At 30.3% G+C, this 13,382-nt stretch overlaps 5 protein-coding genes across 5 annotated transcripts; all 5 read left to right on the forward strand.

Moving 5' to 3' along the window:
• Nucleotides 1-85: 85 nt before the first annotated feature.
• Nucleotides 86-2,046, forward strand: BX663DRAFT_549927 (uncharacterized protein; the record flags this gene model as incomplete). The annotated part of the gene is made up of 5 exons (XM_051531184.1): nt 86-186; nt 262-395; nt 479-527; nt 602-1,744; nt 1,824-2,046. 5 exons carry the CDS (start codon nt 86-88, stop codon nt 2,044-2,046), a joined length of 1,650 nt encoding a protein of 549 aa, XP_051385064.1.
• A 159-nt stretch (nt 2,047-2,205) lies between these two features.
• Nucleotides 2,206-3,560, forward strand: BX663DRAFT_310009 (cytochrome c oxidase subunit VB-domain-containing protein). The gene is made up of 4 exons (XM_051522063.1): nt 2,206-2,255; nt 2,331-2,529; nt 2,746-2,976; nt 3,052-3,560. Exons 2-4 carry the CDS (start codon nt 2,439-2,441, stop codon nt 3,180-3,182), a joined length of 453 nt encoding a protein of 150 aa, XP_051385065.1. The 5' UTR covers nt 2,206-2,255; nt 2,331-2,438; the 3' UTR covers nt 3,183-3,560.
• Nucleotides 3,561-5,694: 2,134 nt separating this feature from the next.
• On the forward strand, nt 5,695-7,133 carry BX663DRAFT_501647 (uncharacterized protein). Its single transcript, XM_051526501.1, has 2 exons — nt 5,695-5,906; nt 5,993-7,133. Exons 1-2 carry the CDS (start codon nt 5,856-5,858, stop codon nt 6,653-6,655), a joined length of 714 nt encoding a protein of 237 aa, XP_051385066.1. The 5' UTR covers nt 5,695-5,855; the 3' UTR covers nt 6,656-7,133.
• A 1,543-nt stretch (nt 7,134-8,676) lies between these two features.
• Nucleotides 8,677-10,773, forward strand: BX663DRAFT_501649 (glyoxal oxidase N-terminus-domain-containing protein). Its single transcript, XM_051526502.1, has 4 exons — nt 8,677-8,932; nt 9,022-9,050; nt 9,132-9,594; nt 9,668-10,773. The coding sequence occupies exons 1-4, from the start codon at nt 8,742-8,744 to the stop codon at nt 10,662-10,664; spliced, it is 1,680 nt and encodes a 559-aa protein (XP_051385067.1). The 5' UTR covers nt 8,677-8,741; the 3' UTR covers nt 10,665-10,773.
• A 603-nt stretch (nt 10,774-11,376) lies between these two features.
• BX663DRAFT_430581 (organic solute transporter Ostalpha-domain-containing protein) lies at nt 11,377-13,208 on the forward strand (the record flags this gene model as incomplete). The annotated part of the gene is made up of 4 exons (XM_051522808.1): nt 11,377-11,684; nt 11,765-11,865; nt 11,942-12,014; nt 12,092-13,208. 4 exons carry the CDS (start codon nt 11,377-11,379, stop codon nt 13,206-13,208), a joined length of 1,599 nt encoding a protein of 532 aa, XP_051385068.1.
• Between the last annotated feature and the right edge of the window lie 174 nt (nt 13,209-13,382).

The following is a 13,382-nucleotide window of genomic DNA, read 5'->3' on the forward strand; positions in this document are numbered from 1 at the left end:
TTTTTCAACTTTAATTTTTATTTTTATTTTATTTATTATTTTTATTATTCAAAAATAGACATATTTATTACATACATTAACCATAATGTCTGAACAAGTAAGAGCAAATGAACATACAGAAACAGCTCAAATTGGAAATGAATCTGCAAGCAAATTTACAGAACAAAAAATGAGAGAATGTTTCAAGTAATGTTCTTTTCTTCTTCTTTCTTTTCTTAATATTCATTTAAATGCTAATATACACATTTTCTTTGTTTATAGGTCTATTTATGAATCAACACGTATTGCATCTGAAATACACGTATTGGAGAATAAATTAAACTCTTTAACTGGAATCAGACAGAAATTATGTTCTAGTAATGACAACAAACCTTTAGCTGGATTAAACACTATGAGTAAATATATAACCTTTATATCTATATCTATATATACGTGCACCCTAACGAACTCATCTGGTTTAAAAAAATAATATTGATAGATAGTACCATTAACGATTTAGAGATGGAAATCAAACAAAAAGAAAATGAGTATGATTATATAGATAATAGTTTTTATTTTTTTCTTTTTTCGTTAACATTCCCTTTATCTTTTTCTAATCTAGTATGAGAAAAGCTGAAAATTATATAATTAGCAGTTGTCAACAAATATGTGATAATGTACTCGAAGCTTCTAAAAAAAATGCCTTAACAATCTCAAATATGACACAATCTTTTTTAGAAACTTTCAGTAAAAGTGTATATGAAAAGATAGATAATAAGATTTCATCAACTCAAAAAATTATTGAAATCATTCAAAAGGAAAAAATGGATGTTGCTGAAAAGGAAAATATGTTGCAATCACTTGAAGCATTCAAGACTCAACTCAAGGATGTTCAAAAAAATACACTTCGATCTATGGGGACTATGCTTACTAGCCGTTTTAAAGAATTATCAGACACATTTGATAAGAAAAGAGAGGAACTAAATGCTGAACGACTAAAGAATGAAGTGCAAAATAAAATAATGTCTATCTTGGATGATAAATTTAAAAAATTCCTTGAAGAAGCTAAAAAACAAAATGAAATGGCATCAGCGAAAGAAAGTGACATTTTGGTTCCTGATCAAGTGTTACAGATTGTAAAGAAAGAAATCATGGAACAAGTAGGCCCTACTAATTTACAGAAAATTATTACCTCTTTACCTGAATATCAAGCATTAAAAGAGATGCAACAAGAATTGACTTTTTCTGAGGGAAAGCAATCTATTCCTGCTGATCTTGAGGCTGTCAAACAAAGAATTCAGGAATTAACATCAGAAATTATTGATTTAAAACAAGTATTTAATTCTACTCGTGTCATCCTGGATACATTTAAAAATCAAAATGTATCTAGTACTCATAACGATCCTAACATCACAGCACTCACTTCCTTTGACCAAACAGCAGCCCTTAAACGTATGGAAGACGTCTTGAAAGAAATTTCATTAATTCATAATAATATCAAGATGATTGAAACTGTCGTGAGCGTTAAAGCAAAGGCAGTTGAAGATAATCATCATTTACAGCCTAGAAAGAGACAAAGAATAGATGATATCACAGAGGATACGGATGAAACCAGTAATGCTGCTATCCTTGCTCGATTAGTTGATATCGAAACAAAACATCAAAAACTACTGGATTTCATTTTACAACGTAAAGATACTGTCTTGGATGACATGTTCCCTACACGTTTAGAAGCTGCTATGAAAAAGATTGAAAAAGTGTTACTGTAAGTTAAAATATTAAAAATTGTATATCTATAGTCAACTGGAATCTAATGCATTGTATTATGTGTGTTTTGTATATAGTAATCATGAAACATTTATTTCTTATTTAATTGATCCTTTTACAACTTCAAAAAAATTACAAATGACTTCAATCCCTACAAATACAAACCTTGAATCTAGCACTCTCAATCCAGCTTTATTAGATGCTATCTCACAACTCATTAAACAAAAAGCAGAAGAAATTGCCCTTCCTCTTCATCAAAAAATTAAATCTTTGGAAGAAAAGTTGGAGCAAAGGAAATAATTTTATACATCTACATATATTTATATGATAAGCATTAAGAAAAAAAAAAGGCTTTATGATTGATTTTGACTTTTTCATAAAACAGTAATAAATGATAAAAGCTAAAATATTACATGTTTTGACAGCAACCAGATACACATATACATGTTTTTTTTTTTTTAAGGGAAGATTCTTCACATGCAGTGCATAAAAAATGTGACGTCAACTAGGTGAGTTTTTTTTTTTAATGTGCAAGGGAAGGCCATAAAAGTAAATCAATTTATTTTTTTATTTTTTTTGGACAGTCGGTTGTATTAATTTCCCCAGCTGTATCTCCCCCTCTCTCTATCTCTCTATCTCTCTCCCTATTTATTTATTTATTCTACTTCTTCTTTAATTAGTAAATAATAATTATGTTTGGACTTCGTCGTGCTATTCTTAAAGCTGCTCCCATTGCTACACGTACTTCAATTAGACCTTTCTCGGTTGTAGGTGGTCGTTTATGTAAATATTTCAATTTTTGAAATTTTAAACATATAAATATATGCATCTATATATGCATACATACATATATATATATATGTATGTGTGTGTGTTTGAAAGAAGAAGAAGAAAAAAAAAGGGGGGAAAGAGGAGAAAAGAAAAGGAATTTAAAAGTAACATTACTCATGAATACTAATTATTATTGTATATACATTTATATATATATATATATATTAGCTGGAGCTGTTGGACATAATGTTGAATCAAATTTAGGCCCTGGTGCTAAGGCAGGTGAAGTTCCTACTGATCTTCAACAAGCTACTGGTTTGGAACGTCGAGAATTGCTTGCAAAGCTTGAAGGTAGAGAATTTTTTGATATGGAACCTTTGAACATGACTCATCTTGGTACTGTCAAGAATCCTATTGTTGTCAAGTCTCACGATCCCATTCGTTTTGTTGGTTGCACTGGTAAGTTCTTGACAAAAAAAAACAAAGAAAAGAGAAAAAAAAAAAAACTTTACAACTAATTGTTATCATAATTAGGTTTCCCTGCTGAATCTCACGATGTTATTTGGATTAATTTGGATAAATCTCATGAACATGATCGTTGTCCTGAATGTGGTTCTGTTTTTGTTATGGATTTTATTGGTACTGAAGATGAACATCATCATTAAATAGTTTATTAAAGGAAAAAAAAAAACAGTTGACTTTTTTAAAGATTTTCTATTTTTATTATTTTATTTTACCAAATCATGAAAAAAGAGCAATATTTTATAAAAGTAAAATAACGCTATTTAAATTTTATTTCCTAAAAAAAAAAAAAAAAGCAAAAGGTAAATGGAACCAGTAAAAGAAAAGCAACTACATCGACAATAGCAACCCCTAAAGACGTCATCATTGGCTTTTATTTGAAACTTCATTTTAAATACTTTTGGATTGATATGGATAGGATAGCAGAAAACATGATAACATAAGGCTTCTTTTCTTTCTTTCTTTTATGATCTATAATACATTAAAATTCAGTTTGGCACAACTGCCGACTTTTGTTATGGCACTTTTTTTTTTTTTTTTTTTTTTTTTTTTATTAATAGCACAAAAGTGTGCCATCACATTAAAGTGGCTGCTTATCAGAACACAACTGCTATTTGGATGCAAAATAACGACAAAAGTCTCGCAAGTCATTATAAGTGCATGCTAAATAAAGATCATATTAAGCTTATACGTAAAAATAAAATGTGATGTTTAAGACAAGGAAATATAGCTCATGTATTTATATGAACTGTATCAATAAAAAGCAATAGTAGTTATAATGATTATTTTCTATTTTACCTTAAAGTTTGTTTAACAAAATGGGCCTCTAAACTCTAGCTACTTTAAATATTCTTTCATACCCTCTTTTTGTCCCTGGTTAATAGAAATGAATCAATCTTCTTCTTCCCTTTAAAAACTGGGTTTTGTTATCTCTACAGCTATATTAACAAAAAAAAAATATTTAACGCGTAATAGTCAAGCTCTACAATCAAGTTTGTACTGAAATAATAGTACACTAAACAATTAAATTATTTTCTTACTCTCATAAATACATATATAAATAAAAAAATGGATGGATTCCTTTAATAAATAAAAGTATTCTTAATTTTAAAAGTTGATATTAATCTGTAGAAGCTCATCTAACTATAAGAGAAAGTGTCTTTATTAAAAAAAAAAAAAAAAAAAAAAAAAAAAAAAAAGAAAGCAGGAAGACAGAGATTGTTGAATGAGAATCACAAAAAGTACCTTGTGCAAACATTTGATGATAATCACTCCACAACAGTAGATCAAGTATTAGATGGCTTGACTACTCAATTTGATGGTCTGAAAGTTTCTTGGGCGACTGTTCATAAGTTTATGACAGAAGATTGCACTCTATCACTGAAAAAAAAAAGCATACTTTTATTATACGGAAAGAAACTCCCCTGAAAAGATCCAGCAGAAGATACGAATGGATAGTTAATTGGTCAGAGACTGATCTAGATTCTGAGAACAACTGCGTCTTCATTGATGAAGCAGCATTCCACATTACACATGAAAAGAACAGTATCTCGGTCACAAAAAAAAAAAAAAAAAACGAGAGAGTGACAGTCGAAACGCCCACAACAAGGGCACAGACAACGACATTATTGGAGGGCTATTTCACCTTTTAGTGTCATCAGTATCAAAGTAAGTAGGCGGCCATACGAGGCTCCCTCAAAAAGAAAACGAAAATTGCCTGGTGTATGCAAAGCTATCAAAACTACAGGTACTATCACTGGCCATTATTTTAATTTTATTGGGGGGGGTGTTCTTGATGTTATGGATGAGCGTGAAGAGTTCAAAAAAAAATTCTACATTGTCATGGGCAATATTCCAATACACAAGCATGAAGATATCGGAAGGTATGTTGTCAATCAAGGTTGCGGCTGTGTATATCTCTCCCCTTCCCCTCCCCCCTATTCTCTAGAATTAAATCCAATAGAGCAATTCTGGTCTATCGGCAAAAGCAAGCTCAAGAAGGAGAAACTTCTGCAGAAAGAAACTCTCACTTCAAGGATTTCTGAAGCTTGTAACAGTATTCTTTATAGTGACTTGCTAGGCTTTTGTCGTTATTCTGCATCCAAATAGTAGTTGTGTTTTGATAAACAGCCACTTTAATATGATGGCACACTTTTGTGCCAAAATGAAAAAAAAAGTGTGCCATGTGATTTAAGAAAGAGTGTATAATGAAATCGAAAAAGTGGTTGTAACACAAGGCTTACAGATATATTTATCTTTTCCTATCCTCTTCCGAGAATCAATCCAATAGAATAACAGTTTTGAGCGAGTAATGATGATTAAGAGCAAAAGTAGTAGGACGTAGCTACTATTTAAGCGAAAAGAAAGATCTAAGAAAATAAAATGGAATAAATGATACTTGTGCTAATGTTTCCCTAAAGCATTAATAGAGATTTTATTCAACACTTTATTGATATGTCTGAGAAATGAGGCTACACGCGATATACATATTTTCGTTTGTCAAATAATGCATTAGAAAAGAATTGCCAATTGATTATTGGTCAATTATTTTTTTTTTCGAATTACTATTGAGTTTTAACAATGACCATTTATTTTTTATAAGCTTGCTATTTAGTGCTGTGAATACTTTTTTTTTTTCATATACATATTTATTGGGTAAGGATCCTTTCTCTCCTTCATCCTTCCCACAAAAAAAAAACTTCTTTTTATTTACTTTATATACAATTATAGAATGTTATCAGCACTACCAAAGAAGCGTCAGAGTCAATTTGTTAAAAATAGTCATCATCATAATATAAAAATAAGATCGTATCATTATGTTTGTCAGTATAAAACGAAGACTTACATTTATCAGAAGGCATCGTCTTCTATATTAAAGACAAAAACATTAATTAAAACTATTTGTTCAATGAAAAGCGTAAAAAAAGTGACTCATCATCACCATAATAGTTACAAATCAATAAATCACCATAAACATAGAATAAAGTCCAATACAATGCTAGCGTCGTCATCGACTGGTTATTATCATCTTTCTAGAAGTAAATCACCAATTCATTATTATACCACTGCTGTTGCTTCTCCTTCTCTTCCTAATAAAGTAGTTACAACTCAGACAATTCCGAATCTTGTTAGTACAACAACTACTATCGCTACTGCTGCTAGTACTACAACTTCATTTACCAATCATAATTCAACTTCAGTCATAGCGACTTTTCCGGAAGAAAGAGCAACAAACAAAGTGAATAATAATAAAGAGCTTGGAATTGGTCTTGGTGTAGGTATTGGCTGTATCGCAGCCCTCGGTCTAGTCAGTTTGTTGTTCATTCATAAGCGCAAAAAGCAACAAAAAGAGCCAATGAATAATGAAAGAGAGATAAGTAGTATATCTACACGTTGGCAACCACAAAATTTTATGGGAGTTGTTGCCTCTGTTGTATCCAAATTACCGCGGACGCCTTCTCAATCTAGCAAAGCATCTACTAATAACAACGTTGATATTAAAAGCCCCAAGTCAATAGGTATCGCTATTGGACATGGAGAAGGTGCTGTCGAAATAGATCCATCTTATTCTTTACCGTCTCATTTAGCCTCTATAGACAATGAACGGCGGTATTAATGTATCATCATTTTGTATAAAATATATACTATATCTATTCTATTTAAAAAGAAAAAAGAAATAGACTGTGTTACCACTATTGACGGCAACTGTTTGTAAAAAAAAGGTTTTCTATTTTTATAAAATATCACTGGGCACTTATTATCATGACCTGTTCAATTACTCGTTGTTATTTTTTATTAAAACAATACTAATATAAAAGCATATCGCTTATCAAACAAATTTAAATCAATGAATAGAAATTGTAAACAAGAGTGAAGCTTTCAGTATCATAAATAGTGTTGAAAATTATCTGTTAAATTTTTACTATTAAGAATTATGCCATTCAATGATATCAAAATAAAAAAAAGGGGGGGACAAGGGCTTAGTGGAATATATTTTATCAAGAGATAGCTTATAATTAAAGAAAAAAAAAATACTCGGTAGTTTTTTTTTTAACCCTTTACCCTATTTAAATAGCATTGTCTGCCTATCTTTCAGGGCAAAAAAAAAAAAAAAAAAAAAAAAAAAAAAAGAGTCTGCCTTTTAAATAATATATTGTTACACAAGTGTATAATTTTTTTTTTTTTTTTTTTTTTTTTTTTTTTTTATAAAGAATACATATTTAGGCTTTTATTCGGTTTATCTAAAAATGAGTTTAGGTGAAAAGAATTATTTTTCTAGACTGTAGGGATAAAGCTTCTCTGTATCTTCTTTATTATACATAAATTCTGATCAGTCCTTCTAGACAATAGAGAAAGTTTCATTATTATACTTTGCCATACCCCTCCCCCCTTTTTTTTTAATCATTCTGAAAAACTTCTTCTGGTATTTTGGAATCAATAATCCAGTCTAGATCATTTTTGTAGTCCAACAAAACAACGCTAATTATTTTAATTATTAGAACAGAGTGTGTTAAAGAAAAAGAAAGAGAACAAAAGGAAGTATAGTTTGAGACTGTGTTTATTCAATGAAAAGAAAAATGAAATAAAAATAAGAATTAAAAGTTCTAAAGATTATTTTGTGTCTACACAACTGCTTGTATTTATATTAATGAATCCTGAATCAAAGAAATTAAAAATAACCGTCAAAGAACATGAGTCATGATACAGTGTTAGTATTCGGATATACATCTTGTTGATTCAAGAGACTGATTTATATGAATTATCTATTGGGTGTTATAATGATCTGATTAAGGTTTTAAATAAAACAATTTATTGCTTGATCTAAGTGTATGTCCCTGATGTCTTTTACATTTCTATTTTATTGGATTAAAGTCGACCTGAATCCTTTATCAAGGTTATAAAAATAAATATCTAGAACTTGTAGTATGCCTTATGATTGGCCCGTCTAGACGATTGAATTTCAATAAGTTTGATATTATTTACAGGACGTTATATACAATGTTTTATTTTATATTCAGGCTTATAGTTTATCTTTTATTATGCAATTCATCTACTATAATATTACTTACGCTTATATCCAGAGCTTGTTCTATAACACCAACAATTAACTCTAATTACCTTACTTTAATGAGTGTCAAATTATGATAAAAATCTGTTTGCTGTCAGATCGCGATATCCTCGGTAAGTATATAATGGGTGGACTATTATTTAATTATCGATAATACCATCCTCCGTAAATGCTCTGATGTTCAACGATTAATTACTGATCACAGTTATAAAACTGCATATTCATCTATTGAATTATTCTGGTGCAAGGTCAAAGATAGTATTAAAAGAAATGGCCTAATTAAAAAAGGGATAATTTAACTCGTCAAGTTATTAAGTCAGCCGTATAGACACCTATCTGTTGAAGACTGCAAAAATTGGATTCTTCATTTGTATTCGTTTTTCTATAGGTGTTTGGTTCTTGAACCAATGCCTTAAGTACTAACAAAAAAAAACGAATAAATCCATATACTAAAGTAAAAAATCAATAGGCTGATACGACTGTTACAAAAAAAAATAAACTTGAATAATAAAATGGTTTGTACAACCAAATGTACCATTCCATTTTTTTCTCTCCCCATCCCCAACTTCTTTTTTTTTTCTTTTTTCTTTTTTTTTACTCGAGAAAAAAATTTAATTCTTTTTAAGATTGTGAGATGAGAATCAGACTATTGCCCATTTCAGTTATTACATCTCTTCTATTAGTATCACAGCCTCAGTTAGTTAGTTCACAATCACCTTTTTATTATCAAGAAGAGGAAAATTATCAATCAAAATATGCAAATACAGGCAAAATAAATCAAATCGGTAGGACGGGAGTAGCAGCGATGCATGCTGTATTATTAAAGTAAAATATATAATATACAAGTATTATTTTAAGCATATTTTTTAACATTTCTTTACATCTACAAAAATCATATGTTTATGCATATATAGTGAAAAGACTGTATTAATTATAGATAAAGGTATATATGTCTATATAAAGTCTACATAACGGAAATAGTTAAATTCTAATACATATATATATGTGTGTATTTAATACGAAGCTGAGGAAAACGAAGCAAAATTAGATTCTGGTGTGAGTGCATTTTCGTCGCTTTATGATATAGAGACAAATACATATAGACCACTTTTGTTAGAAACAAATACATTTTGCTCAGCTGGTGGGTTCTTGATGAATGGTACATTTATTAGTACAGGGGGAGCAGAGAGTAGAGGAAGATGGAATGCAGCAAAGGGACATCAGTCTATTCGACATTTTAAACCTTGTACTATTACAGATAATGATTGTTCTTGGACTGAATATTCGACCGGAAAAATGTATGGTAATCGTTGGTATCCTACAGTAGAGCAATTACCAGAGGGAGATATTATTATTATAGGTGGTTCAAATGCAGGAACAAAATATAATACAAAAGAGAAAAATACACCTTCATATGAATTCTGGCCACCTAGAACTGATGAACCTATTCAACTTGACTTATTATTACATACTTTACCTTATAATTTGTAACTTCTATCGAAAATATAATATGTATAAATTCTAATCGTATTTTTTTTTTTTTTTTTACCATTATTCTAGATATCCATTTGTATTTTTATTACCTGATGGAAACTTATTTATATTTGCATCCACTAAATCTATCATTTATGATTATCAACACCAAAAAGTAGTTAAAGAATTACCCCGTATGCCCGGTGTGCCCAGATCCTATCCATTAACTGGAGGAGCAGTCATGCTACCATTAGATCCTGAAAAGAATTATAATGTTGAAATCTTAATTTGTGGTGGTTCTGAACGCCCTAAACCAGATAGTCCTGCAGATGATACATGTGGTCGTATCAATTTGAGTGCTAAAGATCCAAAATGGGAAATGGAAACCTTTATTCATAAACGAGTCATGCCAGATGGAGTCATATTGGCAGATGGTACAGTTGCCTGGGTCAATGGATGTCAGCGTGGTTATGCAGGTTATAATAATGCAAACTTTGATCCTACCTTTGAACCTTTAATTTATAATCCGTTCGAAAAAGAAAAGGAAAAGAGATGGATCCAAGGTTTAGCTAAAACAGATATTGCACGAATGTATCATTCAGTTGCTTTAACTTTACCTGATGGACGAGTATGGATTGCAGGCTCTAATAGTGTAGACCCTCCTGATACATCAGATGCAGTCTTATACCCCACTGAGTATAGAGTTGAATATTTTTCTCCTCCTTATTTATTCAAGACACAGACAAGACCAAAGATATCCCATGTACCTCATGTCGTTGTATATAATCAAGAATTTGATATTTTATTTCATTTGGAAAAAGATCAAAGCTATAGAGAACCATCTAAGGTTAAAGTGGCTATCATGAGACCAGGATTTAGCACTCATTCAATGCATATGTCTCAACGTTACGTCTATCTACGCCATAAAGTCAGTGAAGATTTCGAATTTATAAAAGTCATAGCACCGCCAAATGCAACCATCTTTCCTCCTGGTTCTGGTTATTTAATTGTTCTTTATGATGGTGTACCTTGTAAAGGAGTAGAATTATTTGTAGAAAAGAATATAGAAGACTTGAAGATATAATAAAATTTAATTTCACGTGAATGCAATTAATAAATTAGCCTTGTATACCATTTGAGGAAGAATTGTAGATAATAATAATAGTAACAATTATAATAATAATAAAAAAAAAGTTCAAACTATAATAACTACGCCGTTTATTAAGCTGTTTTATCAAATAATTTTATTGACGTAGCTATTTTTTTTTTTTTTTTTTTCCTCTTGGCTAGCATTCATAATGCCAAATTTACATGTTATGGATAATTATGGTGATGGAGGCGCTGGTGCTAAATTCAATCCAATATTAATTCAATTAGCTTTATTATCTACTATAATTGGATGCTGTATATCTTCATTTTCAGTCTGGTTACATTGGAAGAATTATAGAAAGCCTGTAAGAAATTCTTATTTTTTCAATCATTATTGATTCTATTGAACTTATATAAAATTTGTAAATAGAATCAACAAAGACAGGTTGTTCGAATATTATGGATGTAAGCATTACTTGTATATAATCGAGAAAAAGAGGAGGAAAAAAAAAAGGCAACTGCTTAAATTCGCTATATTTTTTTTTCTTAGGGTCCCCATTTACGGCATAAGTACTTATATTTCATTGATTTCACTTAATGTAGCGTTTTATGTGGACACATTTCGAGATATTTATGAAGCGTTTGTTATCTATGCTTTTTTTAATTTATTATTAAACAAGCTGGGTGGTGAAAGAGCTTTAATCATTATGCTTCATTCTCGCCCTCCTTCAGAGAACTTTTTTCCAGGAACTCTCTATTCAAAAGAAATATTTGTAGGAGATCCTTATACATTTCTCTTTGTGAAAAGAGGCATTCTTCAATTTGTATATGTTAAACCCATACTGGCTATTATTACAATGGTATTAAAGGCAACAGGAAATTATAACGAAGGTGAATTCTCTTGGACAAGCACTTATCTTTATATTACATTTTTTTACAATTTAAGTGTTTGCTTAAGTTTATGGTGTTTAATGGTCTTTTTTTATGCAACGAAAAAAGACTTGGTTTGTTTTAGGTAAAGAAAAAAAACAAAAAAACAAAAAAACAAAAAAAGGTTTGAATGCTTGTTTACATAAAATGTATTATTTCTATTAGGCCTTTACCGAAATTTCTTTGTGTAAAAGCAATTATTTTCTTTTCATTTTGGCAAAGCGTCGTTGTAGCTTTACTTGTATTTGCTGGAATTATTCCTGAAGGTAAATTTACATACTAAAATAAATAAATAAATAATATGTATAAAAAAAAAATGCTAACATTTTATTATTATTTTAGCTGAGCATATATCAGTTGCTATTCAAGATTTCCTTGTTTGTATTGAGATGGTACCATTTGCTATAGCTCATTCGTAAAGTATATATTTATATTGATTTTTTTGTTATTTCTGTTGTTAACAGTACTTTTTTTTTTTTGTTTAAAAAAAAGGTTTTCGTTCTCATATGAGGATTATTTCGATCAAACTGTTCATTCTGCTCGAATGCCAGTTCGTAAAGCTATTCAAGACTCTTTCGGTTTAAAAGATGTGATGATGGATACATTAGATACATTAAAAGGTTCTCGATTTAGCTATCGCTCTTTTGAGCCATCTGAGGGAGTACCTCATATGGGAAGTAGTCGTACTTCACGTATTATGGCGGGACTTCGATATTCTAATATAACAACTAAAAAACGTTGGTTAGAACCTGCTCCAGCTTCAAAATTCTTAAACTCATCAGGCAGAGGTATGAACGATGAAATTGGATCTGATGAAGACACAGAACCTTTAGAATTTGAAGATCCTGATTCTTCTGATGAAATAGAAATTTTGTATAAAGCAAGTCGTACGATGGTTTTTGGTGATTACAATTATCCAGTTATAGATTTTCGTGAGCCTTTATGGCGACAGGCCCGTCACGAACGCTATAAACAACGTAGTTATGGTGGTACTTCAACTACTTCAAATAATGATATTAAAAAAAGAAAAAATGAGAATGGGCTTTTAGGTCCAAGAGAAGGATGTATTGATGTTATTATACAGCAAGGGAAAGGCAACTATGTTCTTGTTGATGACTTATCAGATGAAGAATTTCATTTAACATCTCAACAATCTATAAACCCGCTTCCTAAGCCTCCAGCAGCACCTATCAGAAAATCAACTCTAACAGCTGTTAGATATAATGAAAAGAATCCAATAAAACACAGTAATACGTCCATCCCCAATTCTTCTTTGAATCCTACATTAGAAAATCAAAATATTCAGCCTTCTTTTTCAACACCTAGTAGTAGCAGTAGCAATAATAACCGACAAGCTTTGCCTCGATACCCTGAAATTATTAAAACATCATTATCATCATCATCACTACCAAAAAAGATGAATACCTTTATACCTCACTCTTTAATTATTGACAATGATCTATTAAATAACAAGTCAACATTATCACCTGTAGATTCACCTTCTGAAGAAGATGCGCATGTATGGAAATGGCCCGAAGAAAATAATACAAAGACTATAGAGACCCCTTATCATGATGAGGATATTTTAAACAATAATATTTGGAAATAATAAATTAATCGTTTTTTTTTTTTTTTTTTTTTTTTTGTGTTTATCTTCTAAGATCTCAAGAAGAATCATATTTGATTTTATAATAATAAGACACATTTGTCAGGTACAGAAGAGGTGAAACTTATTAAATTAAAATCGTTTACAGTGACTTGTTTCAATTTCTTTGTTCAAGGA

This window comes from Cokeromyces recurvatus, assembly GCF_025118155.1.
Source record: "Cokeromyces recurvatus strain NRRL 2243 chromosome Unknown BX663scaffold_6, whole genome shotgun sequence".
Taxonomy (NCBI): Eukaryota; Fungi; Mucoromycota; class Mucoromycetes; order Mucorales; family Mucoraceae; genus Cokeromyces; species Cokeromyces recurvatus.